Source organism: Scatophagus argus, chromosome 2 (assembly GCF_020382885.2).
Source record: "Scatophagus argus isolate fScaArg1 chromosome 2, fScaArg1.pri, whole genome shotgun sequence".
Classification (NCBI taxonomy): domain Eukaryota; kingdom Metazoa; phylum Chordata; class Actinopteri; family Scatophagidae; genus Scatophagus; species Scatophagus argus.
Genome location: NC_058494.1, coordinates 12441217 through 12456777, shown reverse-complemented (window position 1 = coordinate 12456777; position 15561 = coordinate 12441217). Strand labels below are relative to the sequence as shown.

The 15561-nt window shown below is 39.6% G+C and overlaps 1 protein-coding gene across 1 annotated transcript; it reads left to right on the top strand.

Moving 5' to 3' along the window:
- The first annotated feature begins 188 nt into the window (after positions 1-188).
- On the top strand, positions 189-15340 carry mcoln1a (mucolipin TRP cation channel 1a). The gene is made up of 14 exons (XM_046410166.1): positions 189-418; positions 6945-7222; positions 7521-7688; positions 8326-8482; positions 9509-9590; positions 9866-9962; positions 10641-10740; positions 10965-11071; positions 11357-11506; positions 11720-11821; positions 11995-12117; positions 12481-12687; positions 12783-12913; positions 13597-15340. The coding sequence occupies exons 1-14, from the start codon at positions 388-390 to the stop codon at positions 13631-13633; spliced, it is 1770 nt and encodes a 589-aa protein (XP_046266122.1). The 5' UTR covers positions 189-387; the 3' UTR covers positions 13634-15340.
- The last annotated feature ends 221 nt before the right edge of the window (positions 15341-15561 follow it).

The following is a 15561-nucleotide window of genomic DNA, read 5'->3' as shown; positions in this document are numbered from 1 at the left end:
ACCTCTTAAGAAGTAAAAACATGGGAAAAACACTCAAACGTTCATATGTAGAAATGAACAAGTAAACCGGGACAGGATGAGACAGGGACACGATTATGGTGGATACATTGCACAGGATCAGTATATAACCCGGGGTGCTGTAAGGGCTGGCGCCTCAGCACGGAGCAGTGACTAACGTGGTCACATGGTGTCAGTCACATGACCGGACAGAGCGGAAGAGAGTTTGTGCAAACAGCAGCACCGCAGCTCGGCCGGGCTGCTGTGGCTGGACGGTAGTGTTGTAGTGAGAGCTGCAAAGTTGTTTTGACAAGTTAACCGTTGGCTGAACTGAGCTTTAGCCAAATTATTTATGTATTTATTCTCTTTTCAAATCAAGGCTTTAAGTACATGGCGTCAACAGGACACTTGGACTCCCCGGGTAATGTGTTGTCAACTTTTAAATTTAACGTAGCCGTCGACCATGACTCACTTGTCTTTTTGAAAGATTGTTTAATTTATTAATGCACAGTTTTGTTGTTTCTCTTTGTTGGAATTTGAGCTAGTTTTAAAGCTGTCTCGTGTTTTTTTCTTTAAATACAGGCTAGAAGTAGTTGTTGTGGTTTTTGTTGTTATTGAGATATGCACAATATCACGGTCACCTGAGCCTTCACTGTGTTTCCTCTCAGTCACCCTCTGGACAGCTGAGGTACAATAATCATTACAAACAGCAGTGTTTTTCCCCAAATTACTCTTTCAGCATCAGCTTTAATCCTGGTTGAAAAAGTGTTTTTTTTCCTCTCTGTGCTCCTCCACATGTCACGTCCTTTTACAGAAATTTGATGTGACTGGAATACAAAAACACATTATCATACAGCAGTGAAAACTAATACGTAATAGAAAGGGATAGCTATGAAACATTTCTTTGCCCCCTAAAATCGTTGCCTCTCAAAAGAGTGAAACAGAAATGTTACAAAATGAAAGTACAAAACCTGTAAATGTATTGCTTCAGTGCTTTGATTAAAGAATAAACACAGACAATAGCAGAGCTGAAACACATTAGTGCTTGACTGAAAATATGATTATTTCAACTGTCAGTTAATCATTTGATTCTTTTGTCACGAAATGCCAAAGACATTGTGTTGTGTCTGGCTGCTTTTCGCTATAAATTGATACCTTTTGGTTTTGAACTGTTGGTCAAACAAAACAAGACGTTTAATGATGTGACCTCAGGGTCTTTAAACATCTGATGAGCATTTTCCCGCTATGCCCTGACATTCCTCGACTAAATAACTGGCTATTTAATCTTGAAAATAATTGTGAGTTGCAGTCCCAGTTGTGTTTACCTTGGGGATTTACCTTTAACTACATGTATTGTAGATTATAATTAATAGAATGCACTTAAAATTGTATCAAGGTGGATTAACATTAGTACTGAACAACATTTTGCTACAGTCCCAAAGGTTGTGTTGACTGCGAGTTTTCTCGGTCTGAAGGAGATTGTTGTTTAAACCGTCTGGCCGTGATGACCAAGATCCTCCATCACCACCATTAGCCCCCCTTTCAGCTGCGAAGTCAAGCACATCTAATTAGTCTGACTTGTTCATGCATAATAATAGTTTCAACACCACCTCATAAGCTTCTCTCACACATGGCTGAGTCTGCATTTTTCAAGAGATGTTCTTTTCTCCCCCTTTTCTTGGTCAAAGATTTTTGAAGTATTTTAACACTAGCTTGTGTTTTTTTCTGGTTTGCTTATGAGGTACACATTAAGGTCTGCTTTTTATTTAGTGTTAACTAAGGTTCAGGTTAAAGGGTCAGTTCACCCAAATGGTAGAAAGATTTTTTTCTCCCACACTTTTGTACTTTGGAAATTTTTGTATTTCAAATTCGGAGCCACATGATGAGGCCCCTTTCCCCTTATAATAAACCTTGTGCTGGTAAAATAAAGTTGCTGCAAAAGGATGTAGTTCATAAAAAGTACCAGCTCCTACCAAGAACATGTCTATATGTATATCATTATTTTTTGTTCAAGATGATTCCTTCAACTCGGGTACAAGTTGAAGTTTTGGACTCGCCGCCTGTGAACCTGTGGGTGGCCTCTTGCTGGGGACTGCCAGGCTAGATCTAGGCACAGATACCAAGTTGTTGACAGATTTTCACTGAAGATTTTGATTGACAGACAAGTCACTGTCTCTGCCAGCACTCCACAGGCGACCATGAACTGGAAGAGCCAGATATTTTCACAGGTTAACTCGGCTTGTGTCAAATTTGGTGGCTCTGTCAATAGCCCGCCCACACTTTTTTTTTTGTCAGATTGCTATCTGCCGTGACAATCGACACGCTCATCTGATCAAAGATAAGCGTGCACTCATTCTCCTGCCTATTGTCTGCATGAAATGTGAAGTGGTCGGATTCTTTTGTATGTTTTTCATTCTCACTGAGGCACGCAACTCCTGTCAAAGCCTTTGACCTCCCTCAAATGTGACAGAGATGCAGTATATTTCGTTGAAGGGAAGTGCTCATCTGGATGTTGTCGATATCACCCTGATAGCTAGATGTTTTCAGAGGTTAAGAGCAGGTGTAGAATAATGCAGGAACTGATCCCCGTGAATGTGGTTTTGGTTTGCTCCCGAGCCCACATGCGGTAATCATAAAACCTCAGGTTGCACCTTATTTCCATCTTGTGACAATCTAAACAAGTGCAACTATAAAATCAGTTTTCTAATAGTTTTACAAATCTTTAAAACTTTGAGTAGCACAGTTGATGTCTTACTTAACCTTTATTTTAAGTTTTGCCACATGAATTTAACTATAACTCCTGGTTTTAGGAATCAGTCTGTTTGCGGGTGGTGGGGAATACTACTGAAAATCAATTATGTAAAACTATAAAATGACTCACCTGAGTTATCATCCGCTGGAACTTAGACTACAAGTTTAAAAATAACACAAATCTAGGGGTGTAGATTTAGAAAGAAATGAGCTTACCAAACCTCTGTGGCCCTCTGTAGATCATCTCTGATGGAGACTAGCAAATTAAGGCTGCATTACCTGCAACTAGCATAGCACGCGAGAATCTCCAGTTGAACAGTTGTTGGTTGAGTTGCATCATGGGTAACATATGCACTAGGTTTTGACAAGGAAGAACAATGAGTGAAATAGGAAATATCTCTGGTTCTGCTGAATGGATTTTGGTTGTTTCTTAAGAAACATAAGCCCAACAGTATTAAAGGACTGCAAACAAATTTGAAAAGTGTATAAAGAAATGTATCTGAACAAACACCGTTGTGACAAGAGTTTTGAGTTACGCCAGTCCCTTTTTTGTGTAATGTTATTCTGTTGAACTTTCATCTTGTTTACAGTTAATGTTGACTGATTCTCAACAGTGTTTTTTTTTTTTTTTGCCTAGTTTCACTTCTTATTTCCATTAAACAGCTCTGCTAAGCTGATGGTTAGCTCTCTGCTGACTTACTCTGTCTGTTTGGATTCATCCTGATTCAGCCATTTTTCTGACCTTGCACATGCTGACTTTGACCAAATAGTAATAGTTAAATAAAATCCCCATGTCAGTTGAGTGCTAATCAGATGCTCTAAATTATATATACTATAACCACCACGAGTTTGAGTTTATGTCCAACAAGTTATTTCCTGAATGTAAACTGAGTGATCCCATTCTCGGTGTTTCTTTAAAGGTCGTGGCAGCTAAAAGGCATGTGACAAGTATTAAGTATGATTAGCCTACTTTGTGATTTGTGACTTTTTTGTGATTTGTTCAGATCCTACAATGGCATGTCAGTCAGCTTTGTTTCCAACCGTAAATAGTCTCATAAATAGCTCAATTGTCTGCCGTAGACATGTTCAATGTCCAACACAGTTCTTAAATTGTACTTAATTTAATCAGGTGGATTCATTGAGATTGAAATGTTTCTGTTCAGAGAGACCTGAGAACAAGAAACATTGCATTATAGAAACAACACAAATAGGTCCAGATGCCCACGATTGACAAGATTTAAAAAAGATTTAAAAAAAACAAATCTAGATGTCCGTTTGCAGTTATTTCCATTCCGCCAAAAGGTATAAAGTAGCTTAAACCGGATCTGCCAAGATTAGTTTGTAGCTGTGGCTCTTGAATTAAAATGTAGTTATTTCATATTGTAAATTGGATGCCTGGCGAAGCTTTACGACCGAAACATTGCATCTTCAGTAGGTTTATGGGAGACGTGTGCAGAAATTCAACACTTGCTTATTTGGTAAGCATTAAATTACAGAAAGAGGCAGTGTTAAAGGAGTTGCAATAAATACTAAGAATTAGTTCCATATGATGAGTTGTGAAGCCCTTATGATCAAGCTCAGGAGAACATTATTGGTAAAGTGGTAGTAGTGTTTCCCCCTTCTGCTGTATAACCTCATACATGCTGACCTAATTTTCTGTTACCTTTGTCAAACTCAGTTGGGCTAGACGTCTAGGCCAGCCTTTACCTCACCTAACCTTTCCCACTGCTAGTCATCGACCACAGTGATGTCAGCAGTATCTTGCTGACACAGTATGGACTCTTTCACTATCACTGGTTGAAACACATTTACATACTTTGATAGTGGAACCTGAACATCAATTCTTTTCTGTTTTTAAAAAGGTAGACCGAGAGAATAAAGTATGACTTCTCTCTGATTTTGATATGATAAAAAAAAGTGTTGCAGTATTTTTGATATGCAACTGTAAAAATAAGGGCTGATTTTATACACTGTGCTCTTTGGAGAACAACCCATAGCAACATTTTTTTGAATTAGTCCTTGCAGTTTTGGAGTTGAAAGGGTTAGATCACATGTTTAGCTGAGCACATGCCCAAAGAGCCAGAGGGGACAGAGTAAAGCCATGCACACTGAGAGACAAAGAGAAAGGTGTCAGACTGAAAGGCGAACAGTTAAACCTCAAGACAGACTGTTCAGGCTCTTGGCACATGTGTGGTGCCGACAGGATGCTTTAGAGTCTAAGGCATCTAAGAAGTCTAAGGCTTAGACTTAGACTTAGACTTTATTTCACTTTATTGATCCCTTTGGGATGACTCCCTTGGGGAAATTGAATTTCCAGCAGCTTATAAAAGTAGAAGCAGCACACAGGGCAGTTTGCTAACAACGACAAACATCAACTATTTGTAAACAGGTATAATAATAAGCTATACAAACGTTACAAAGATAACTTATTGCACAGTGAGTGGCCACCTCTCCTTCCCTTCTGTCCTTTGTACCCTATTTGTACCCTATTTCCTCCTCCTTCCCTCAAGTGAGGAGTTGTAAAGCCTAGAAGTAATCACCAGAAGTAATCACTGATTGAAGTAACTACTTCACCAGACTTAATCATTGTCAGTATGTAGACAGACTATGACAGACTTGAGGTCAGCAATTTGGAAGACCAGCTTAATTCATGTGGTTGCTGCTTTCAGTTGTTAAAGTCACAACTGACTGCACAGTACAGACTCTTGGTCTTGCTTCCTAGTTACGCTGCCTTCAATGATGTATTTGCATTTGATTTGTCATCGTCTTGACATTCTTTAGTGTAACTGTCTCGTGACCTAGATCCATTTATTTATGCATCATATACCAAAAGATTTTAAAGCAAGGGTTTCCTGTTATGTTTTATAGCAGATGTGCTCCACCTCACCCAGAACAAAGTCCAACTGACTGCAAACATAAAATAAACAAGATTAAAGCCATGCTAGTAGCTCTGCAAGAGCAGCAGTGCCTTCAGTTAAATGCTAGGTATAATATTTATTATGTTCACTGTCATTTAGTGTTAGTATGCAAACATTTGCTAACTAGCAAACAAACAAAACAAAGTAAAGTTGAATCTCTTGGAAATATCTTTATTCTTGCAGATATTTAGTCATAAACCAGAGTATTAGACAAATCTCTCTTGTGTTGCTAGAAATTAATAAGCTACACTTAGGTCACATAAAATATTAACCTCTAGGGTGAAACAGAAGAGAAACTATTTCACAGGAGAAATATTTTCAGCGAGTGTGGTAACTGTTTAGGCCGTGATCTACAAAGTGACTTTGTACTGACACAAAATGCCTCAGGATCAGAGTGACTGACCAGCTGCAAACAATTTCTGAGGAAAAACCCTGTAAGCAGTTTTAACTTTGAATCACGAGACTTCCACACTTAAATTTCAGAAGATAAAAATATCTGTTTGTGGCTGATGTTTGTAAAATACTGCGTATAGTGCTTTTGTGAATCCAAGAAAATGGTGAGGTACATTCTGTATTAGTGTTGATATTTAATAATTTATTTAAAATATTTTTTACATCATTTTTATATTTATTAAAGTGAATATGGGCTTTTGTTAACTTATTACATAGACCCATATTTTTAAAGATGTGCAACTAAGATATTTCTAAGATCAAACCTATCTTTGGCATTTCTGTGAATTTTAACATTGTATTTTAAACATACATACATACATACATACAGATACATATATATACATATATTCATATATAGCAGTATATATATATATATATATGTTAGAAACTCTATCCATCCATCCATCCATCTTCTTCCGCTTCATCCGGGACCAGGTCGCGGGGGCAGCAGCTTGAGCAGGGATGCCCAGACTTCCCTCTCCCCAGTCACTTTCTCCAGCTCTTCCGGGCAGGCCTCAAGGCGTTCCCAGGCCAGCCGAGTGACATAATCCCTCCAGCGTGTCCTGGGTCTTCCTCGGGGCCTCGTTTTGACTTTTTTGATTTTGACCATTAGATATATTGAAAGATGCTTAAAAGTGTGCTGCATGGCTCAAATGGTTTTTAAAACATTTTTTTATTTCAGTGAACAACCAGAAGTTCAGTGGGAGCTTATACACTAGTGGGATATTCATTAAGAGCTTTTTATTGTGATTAGGTTGTTGGAAAAAAATTGAAATCTGTATGAGCATCAATAACAAAGTAAATATTGCTTATTTTTTCTTTCAGAATGTGAAGGCCTGTCTCGCTCAGTGACTCGCTATGGTTCCACAGACAGCAGCGGGGAGAGTGACCATCAGAGTAACACTCATGGCAGCAACCACAGCAACCATCGGTTTCCCACGACAACGGCAGATCATTGGGTTGGAGCTGATCAGGAAGAGGAGGCCATTCGCCGGAAGTTGAAATACTTCTTCATGAGCCCTTGTGATAAATATCATGCCAAGGGCCGCAAGCCTTATAAGCTCGTTCTGCAACTGCTCAAGATCGTTATTGTCACAGCTCAGGTGCATCACGTGTCGCATCTTAACCCTGTGTTGCTATTTTGTTTCTCATTGCAAGGTTGCTTTTTATTGGGCCTTCATAGTTACAGTCTTTGTATATACACTTTCTGTCAATCTGCTCTCTGTATTTAGATTTAGTGCTTTAGTGAACTGCGTAATCGTTGTAGTAGATGTCTTAAAAGTGCGCCTGAATACTACAGCCTCATGTTTTTACTTCATCCCTTCTCCCGTCTCACTCTCCCTTCTATCCTTTTCTTTTGTCCTGACAGTTTTTTGTAACATGTTCCCCTCTTCCCTGCAGTTAGTGCTGTTTGGCCTCAGTAACCAGGTGGTGGTGACATTCAAGGAAGAGAACACTATGACCTTCAAGCACCTTTTCCTCAAAGACTACGATGAGTCCTCAGATGACTCCTTTGCTGTTTATACACAGAGTGATGTCTATGAGCACATCTTCTATGCAGTGGACCAGGTGAGCCCTGAGGAAAATAGAAAAACTGCTTCAGTGTATCAAGCCACTTATTAAAATTAGTGCTCAAATTATTCTTTTATTATTGTTTTAATTTGTCATTATGTTCTAACTGAAAAACAAATTTTGTTTTCTTTCTTTCTTAAACTGGTTTATTGAATACATGAAAACAATTCCTCCTTAAGACTTGAGGTAGAGTATTTAGGAATTTACACATTAAAATTATATATTATACATTAAAAGGTACAATGATGATGTTTCTACCTACTCATCAGGACTGGTGAAAGTCTTGCAGAGAAAAATGTCACCACCTGCTCAGGGCTCAGAGAGGCCATCATGACACTAGATTAAATGTTTGATTGAACAACCAGTGAGAAGTTAGTAAGACATTGTGAGTTCTACATGTCTCCATATAATGTTGAATCTGTCACATAGCAAAGCATTTTAACCTTGCCTCGTTCAAAGGGATTTGACTGCTGTACCATGTGCAGATGTTAACTGCTGTCTCGCTAGTAAGTCTGTTCAGCTCAGCTCAGCCTTTGACTGAACCCAACAGAAACTCCATTTCCCTTCATTTTCCTCTCATTACATATATGATGTCAAATCATAAAGACACGTGCCTCTCCCACCTCTCTCCCAGTATCTGGCCTTACCAGAGACCACAGTGGGACGATATGCATACGTCTACGGTGTTGGTTTCAATGACAGCGCGCTCTCCCTCTGCCAGCAGTACTACAAGAGGGGACGCATCGACCCAGCCAATGACACCTTCAATATAGACCCACACATCATGACAGGTACATCATCTACACTGTACAATGTGGAGGGGATATTGCAGAACTGTGATTTCCATTCGCCTATGGTGCCAGAAGGCTGTTGTCATCTCTGTGTTTTCCAGTGTGTTAAAAGAGAACAGTTCCCATTTAATGGTGGGGCCTGTAATGGCTAAGAGCAGTACACCAAAACAGATGTACCATGGTGTCAGTTTAGTTTTACTTTTTTTTATGTGACAAACTCCCATCAATAGGAGCAGCTGCTAAGGCACACTTCCTTTTTACACTAAAACAAGCACATGAGAATGTGGGGATAGTGCTGCAGACCACATGAAGAATGGACTGTCCATAGCTTGCACATAATTTTTTAACAGTTATAAGTCAAGCTGGTTACCTTTACCTTAACACTGGCATTTGTTTGCCTGAAGGACCAACTCCAGCAACTTCTTTTATCACTTCAAAAGGAAGTGTCTGAGTGGGACAGATATTTGAGAACGCTCTCTGCCTCCAGCACAAGTAGCTACGAGAGCAGGAGTGTATTCTCAAACAAAGTGCCTCAAAGGCTTTCTTTAATATATAAAAATAACTAACTCACACAACTCTCACACTTGCACACAATTAAAAGTGAATGCACTACAGTTGGTTAGCTGCTAATATGCATCTGTTGTCCCTGATGGAGGTTATACACAACACCAGTGTAAGAAGGTGTTGCGTACCCTTAGAGTTTCTTACTTCCTCTTATCACTTTGTTCATGAGTCAAATTTGACCAAATGAAGAGGAAGTAAGAACACTGGAAACAACCTCATGTTAAAATCTTGCAATTAATTATTATGCAAGTATGTCGAATGCTTCTTTGTTACCTGCTTCTTCTAATAATTCTGATAAGATTATTCATAATCATTTATGTTGTACTCACGTTATGGAGAGAAACAGCACGATGCCAGAAATTGGAAATCATTTTTTTCCCACTCCACCTTTTATTGTAACTTTGGTGTACACCAGTATTTATGAATCATGATTGTTCTCTGTCTGCTCTCCTCTATTTTCAGACTGCATAGGAGTTAACCCGCTGTCTGTCCCTCCAGCTTCACTCGCCAGCAGCTACAAGAACTTTACACTCAAGTTCCACAAGTAAGGCTTCATTTTTCACATGGCTTCGGCTTCTCCATGTTTGACATCCTTTGGTCAGATTTATCTCTCTAGTATCTGGTGATGACATTCAACAAGTCACTTAGCTCTGCTGCAAACGCACACTCAAGCATGTATACAAGAACACCAATAAAGATTTCCTTACAAAAACACACACAGACAGGTATGGAGGTCAGTCTTTCCAGCAACATTAAATGTGTGCTTCTGCCTCGCGATCTGTTTCCCCTCTTAAAAACTTCTCAATTTCTTTTTTCAAGGCTCATTAACGTCACCATAGAGTTCCAGCTGAAGGCGATCAATGTACAGACCATCATCAACAATGAGATTCCAGACTGCTACACTTTTCACATAACGGTGAGCAATAAAGGGAACGAATGGAGGTCTTGGATGATGGGCTGATCAGAGGAGCTGCCTTGTTCTCAATGTGGTTCACTTCCATTTCTGATGAGCTCAAACGTCACATATTCCTGAGGCAGTGATATTCACAGGATTATAAATATGATAAAATCTGATTTATTCATCTGCTGACCTCCACCAAGAGCAGTGAGAGCAACAGATTGGCAAAAGTATTCCCAGTTAGGGAGATTTAAGTGACTGTAGTTATACGTCTTGATTATTTGTGGTTGTGGAAGGCCACTCATTAAACGTAATGTTTGACTCTCATGGGCCAGTTTCACAGAAATATTTTTGATGTTTTATACATTTTATTCCCTTTTTCACTTACTCACTCAGAGCTACCATTTCACATTATATGTTTGTTTTTGTACAAATTGTTTCCCTACATAATAGTCTGCATGCTTTTTCAAAGCCTTCTCTGCACTGCCAAATAACTAAATCCCTTTTATTTGATTTTGTTGTTTAAACTGTACTTTAAATTTTAGTCTAAAGAATGTGTGTAATTTCATAACATGAGCATAAACCCCTCAAATTTCCCAACCTCCATCTTCTGTATTTCATTAAACAGACTTTATTGTCTGACAAAATACAGTTTCACAGGATATGAATTGTCTGCTGGTCACTTTTCTCATGCAGGTAGTCCTGGACAACAAGGCTCACAGTGGCAAGGTGAAGATCCGGTTAGAAAACCAGGCTACCATAAAGGAGTGTAAAGACCCAAGCGTATCTGGACAAGGTAGGACACCAGATAAATGGATGGGTGGGACTCTTGAAAAGAGAACAGAGCAGCCAGTAATATAAGACTCACAGCACTCATAGAAATACTGCTGCAGTAGTATGCAAAGGAAAGATGACACTTAACTAGTGGCAAGCAAAGCAGTAGTGATGCTACAACTATTACTACTACTTCTAACTAAAACACTGCCATCCCCTGCACTGCCTTCTCCCTTGTACCACCAGCTGAGAACTACACGCGTGTAGCGTTTGATGTGGCTGTGGCTCTGGTGTGCATGCTGTCACTGCTGCTGTGTGGACGCTCCATACTGCGAGGCATCATGCTGCAACAGGTACTAAATGTTCTGTTCCACTCAAAGGAAAACATACAACAGGGCCAAGACGCCTTGACAGTTCACGTGCGGCTGATGTTAGAAAAAAGGAAAAAACAAAAACAGGAACTGTGCAAGGCCATGACTGAAAAAGTGACTAAAATCAAATAATGTCTTGTTTCATGATAATAATTTGCAGAGTCAGGATATTACTGCATATGGATGCTTAAGTCAGCGTTACACTGCATGTGTTCTGCTCCAGGTTGTGCTAACTCCTCTCTTGCTGTCTCTCTCCGTGTTTATCAGGAGTTTGTGCAGTTCTTTAGAGAGAATCTGAACCGTAAAGTATGCTGGGCTGACCGAATGGAGTTCATTAACGGCTGGTATATCCTACTCATCATCAGCGACATCCTCACCATCACTGGCAGTATTATCAAAATTGGCATTGAGTCGAAGGTGCGTCCTGTTTCACCCTAAAATGGTAATGTCTGCTATAGTCTCTCCTTGCCGTTAGTTGCACAAGATTCAACAAGCTTCTAGCTGATGCCAGTGAGCACTATTGTAAGGCACATTTGAGTTAATCATCAACACGGTGTTTGCCATGCTGTGGACTTGCTGTGAAATCGTGCTCCCTGTATCTATAAAGTACCATTTCTTCCCTCCTAACAGAACATGTCCTCGTATGACTTGTGTGGCATCCTGTTGGGAACCTCCACACTCTTGGTGTGGGTTGGAGTAATTCGGTACCTTACATTCTTCCAGAAGTACAATGTAAGTCATCAGCTGATAAAGCTGCTGTTGATTTAATAACTTGTCTAAAGTTGACAAAATATTCTTCTTAATGGATTGATGTAATGTGATAAATCCTGTTAATCTGGTCCCCTTGTCTCTGCTCTCTCTCACATTGTAATTTGATCTTTATAATGGCTCTGTGCCTACATTAGATCCTCATCGTGACACTTAGAGCAGCCTTCCCTAATGTGATTCGGTTCTGCTGCTGCGTGGCCGTCATCTATCTGGGCTACTGCTTCTGCGGCTGGATCGTCCTGGGACCATACCACGTCAAGGTGAACATAACTGAAACTCTTGTAGACACGGATGTTATCATTTGGCTCAATAAAATCACTTAAACCTAAAAAGTCTTATTATTTTGGCCACTTGGGGGCAGCAGAAACAAGCTGTGAACAGAGCGTTCATACAGCACTGTTCACATAGTTTGTACATTTTCATTTGGATTTAAGAGCCTTTCTTTTAAAAGGAAAACTTTGTTCATTGTTCTTGTTAAGTAGTTTGTTTTGCAATTCTTATGACTCTCTTTTTTAGTACATAAAAATACTCCCTTCCTACTAGCAGTACTTTTAGTACTTTTTGTTTGCTCTCATCTCATTTGTCATTTGCAGAGGTTTGATTGCTGTTTTCTCTTCTCTCAGTTCCGCTCTCTGTCCATGGTATCAGAGTGCCTCTTCTCCCTTATTAATGGTGACGACATGTTCGTGACGTTCTCGGAGATGCAGGAGAGCAGCACGCTGGTGTGGCTGTTCAGCCAAGTTTACCTGTACACTTTCATTTCCCTCTTCATCTACATGGTCCTGTCGCTGTTTATCGCCCTCATCACAGGAGCATACGAGACCATCAAGGTAGGAAAAGTGGGGTTGACATAAACTAGATACTAAAAACTAGATAAAAATCTAAAATAATATTAACAGTAATGTGTACTCCTTGTTTTCCACAGCACCAAACCCAAGAACCCATCCACATCACCGACCTGCACGCCTTCATTGCAGAGTGTACTGATGCCCCGAGCTCTGGGAAGTTCAGGGGCCTGGAGACCTCACCATGCTCCTTCTTCTGCTGCTGTGACAGGTGAGAAGGGGGACTGGGGGGTCGATGAGGACTTAAATAATTACATCTTGGTGTATCTAAACAACATGTCAGTGGGGATACGTAATAACACACAGTTGCCACAAGGGGTAAAAAGGGAAAAGATGTGATGTGAGCTAGCTGGTTGTATCAGATTAACAAACTGTTCACTTCAACATTCCAGCCACACAAACGGCTTGAGAGAGACGGCTTGATTCGAGCTTGATCACTGTTTGCATGTTTAAGTCTGAGGGACCTCTAAAAGCATTTGACCAAAAGCACAGTAGGGATTTCTCATGGTGTTAAAGATGCATTGAATATAACTGCTATGTTTGATTCTGCACAAGAATCTCTTTTTCATGTCAAACCCCCCAACTCTCCTCCCCCCGGAAGAAAAATAAAAAATACAAAACTCTTTAAATATATGTTTCTTTTTTAACACCACGATATGTGTTTTAAGCATTTTGAGGTAGAGGAGTGACCACCATGAAAACCAGGTTAAAAAAAAATATTACATTTCTCGTTTGTTTTGTTCTTTGTTTTTTTTGTTTTTTTTTTATGGATTGTTTTTTAACATAATTTAAGTATGCGTCACTAAAGACCACCGTCATGTATCTCTAGATAGGAATATATGCTTATGATGGGAAATATCACTGCATGAGCCATCTTTCTGTGATTTCCCACAGAACGACAACATATGAGGACGTCCTGCTCGTGAACTGAAGGTGACCTCAGTGGCCGCAGTCTCCTGCCCTGCTGACCGTACTCTGCACACTCCTTACGCACAGTGTTTCTGTGCCAAATCACTGTATCTGGGTCAAACTCTGCACTCATGGGAAGGAGGAGTCACCCTCAGCTGGACAAGCACGCTGTAGAAGGAATATGTAATGGAGTAGAGACTGATGTGGTACTGGACCACCATGGAGGACTAATGCATAGACATTTCTCTGTTCCTTTTGTTTTTTTTAAAGCAAAACAGTATTTTTTTTTCTCACGTATTTAATGATGCAGCACCTGCTGAACCAGGAACAGGACCTTTTTTCAAGATACAAAGTGGGTACAGGTTACTATGAGGACTACAGTGGTGCTACAGGTGTTGCTGTCTGTTTTTATTGTTGTGTTTCTGCTTTTTACAGTATTTCAAAATAGATTAGCTCTCGAGGACAGAGCTCTTAAGGGCATGAGGCATTTATACATTTCCCAAAACATGAAAGGGATAAGTTATATCCTTTTTCTTACAGCCAGACAACTCAGTAACATCCCATATACTCTATCATATTAGCTCTCAATGTGACATGTAAGTTCATATAGAATGAGGGAAATCAATCTTTTAGGAGTCTGTCTTTTTTTTAGACAATTGGAGAGATGGCTTCCAGAAAAAAATCTGCAAAATGGCCCACAAATTAATTTGTTTTCTTTCCCACATGCTGCACTTCCAATATAAAGCCTCTAACAACATCTTGAGTTGTGGTTCTACAACACAAGCGTCACGTTGCCTTCAAATGTGGATATTATAGTTTTGTTTTTCAAACTGCTCTTGGTTGTTGTAGTCAGTTGTGTATAGTATTGCATTTATCTGCGTCCTCATCAATATAATATCACTAATGATGCACTCAGCATTGCCTGTAGTTAGCTAAAACAAGGAAAGCTGTTCTGAGGGCCCATATGCATGTTTCTTTAGTGATGCCAGAGAAGCAATGACTATCAGCCCCTTTCTGCATCTCTTTACAACACTGAAGACAGTCTACAAACTGTATCTGACTTGTAAGAGAAAATGACTTGAATTGCCCCTCAAAGTGGAGCAGGGGTTTTTTGGTGGATAACGAGAAGACTGCTTTATGACAGCAGAAACATATTTGTGCCTGTAATATCTGTAATAATGTCCTGTCATGCTGAATCGTTGTACTTTTACTGTGGTTGTTGTCTTCATAATGATGTCTTGTCTCAAACTCAGTGTAACTTAGTGACTGGATCTTGAATTTATTTTTATTTTTCCAAGTGCTGCATAAAACGCACAAAGGCTAAAGGAGCCTCACAGTCTGGACTCTAAAAGGAAAGATTATCTCTGATCTAAGCAGTAGTGGGTTCATACGATGATCCAAGTTTTTCCAGTCATCTGATTCTCTAATTAGCCAGCACTGTCATATTTGAGATAAATATGCTGATGGACTTTGGATCTACAACCGTTCCAAATTTATTAATGGCCTTAACATTTAAGTTATATGATGTGTGTATATATACCATATAGTTTTACCCAGACGTACCTTTCCTACATCTTGATGTTATCATGTTTTTATACAAATGATCTGCTCCTGATCTGTACTCGAAAAAAGGCAAACTTCAAAGTCATCTGATTGGTGTCATATTTATTGTCAGTCTACTGATTGAAGTTTCCTGGATCATCTGTGATATTAAAACATAGTTTTATGACCTTGTCCTTCCCAGTTCTTTGCAGTATTACTGTGATGCCAATATTCAAAAGCTTTTCTATGGACAACTCAACTGTTGAATAGCCTGCCTGGGCCCAAATGGAGGCACCCACTGCTCAAATTTCTCTACGGTCATGGCTACATTCCCAACCAATCCAGTTTGTCTGAACTGTTCACTATTAGAGTCCAGTTGTTATGCTTTTTTTTGGCATACACTGTCCT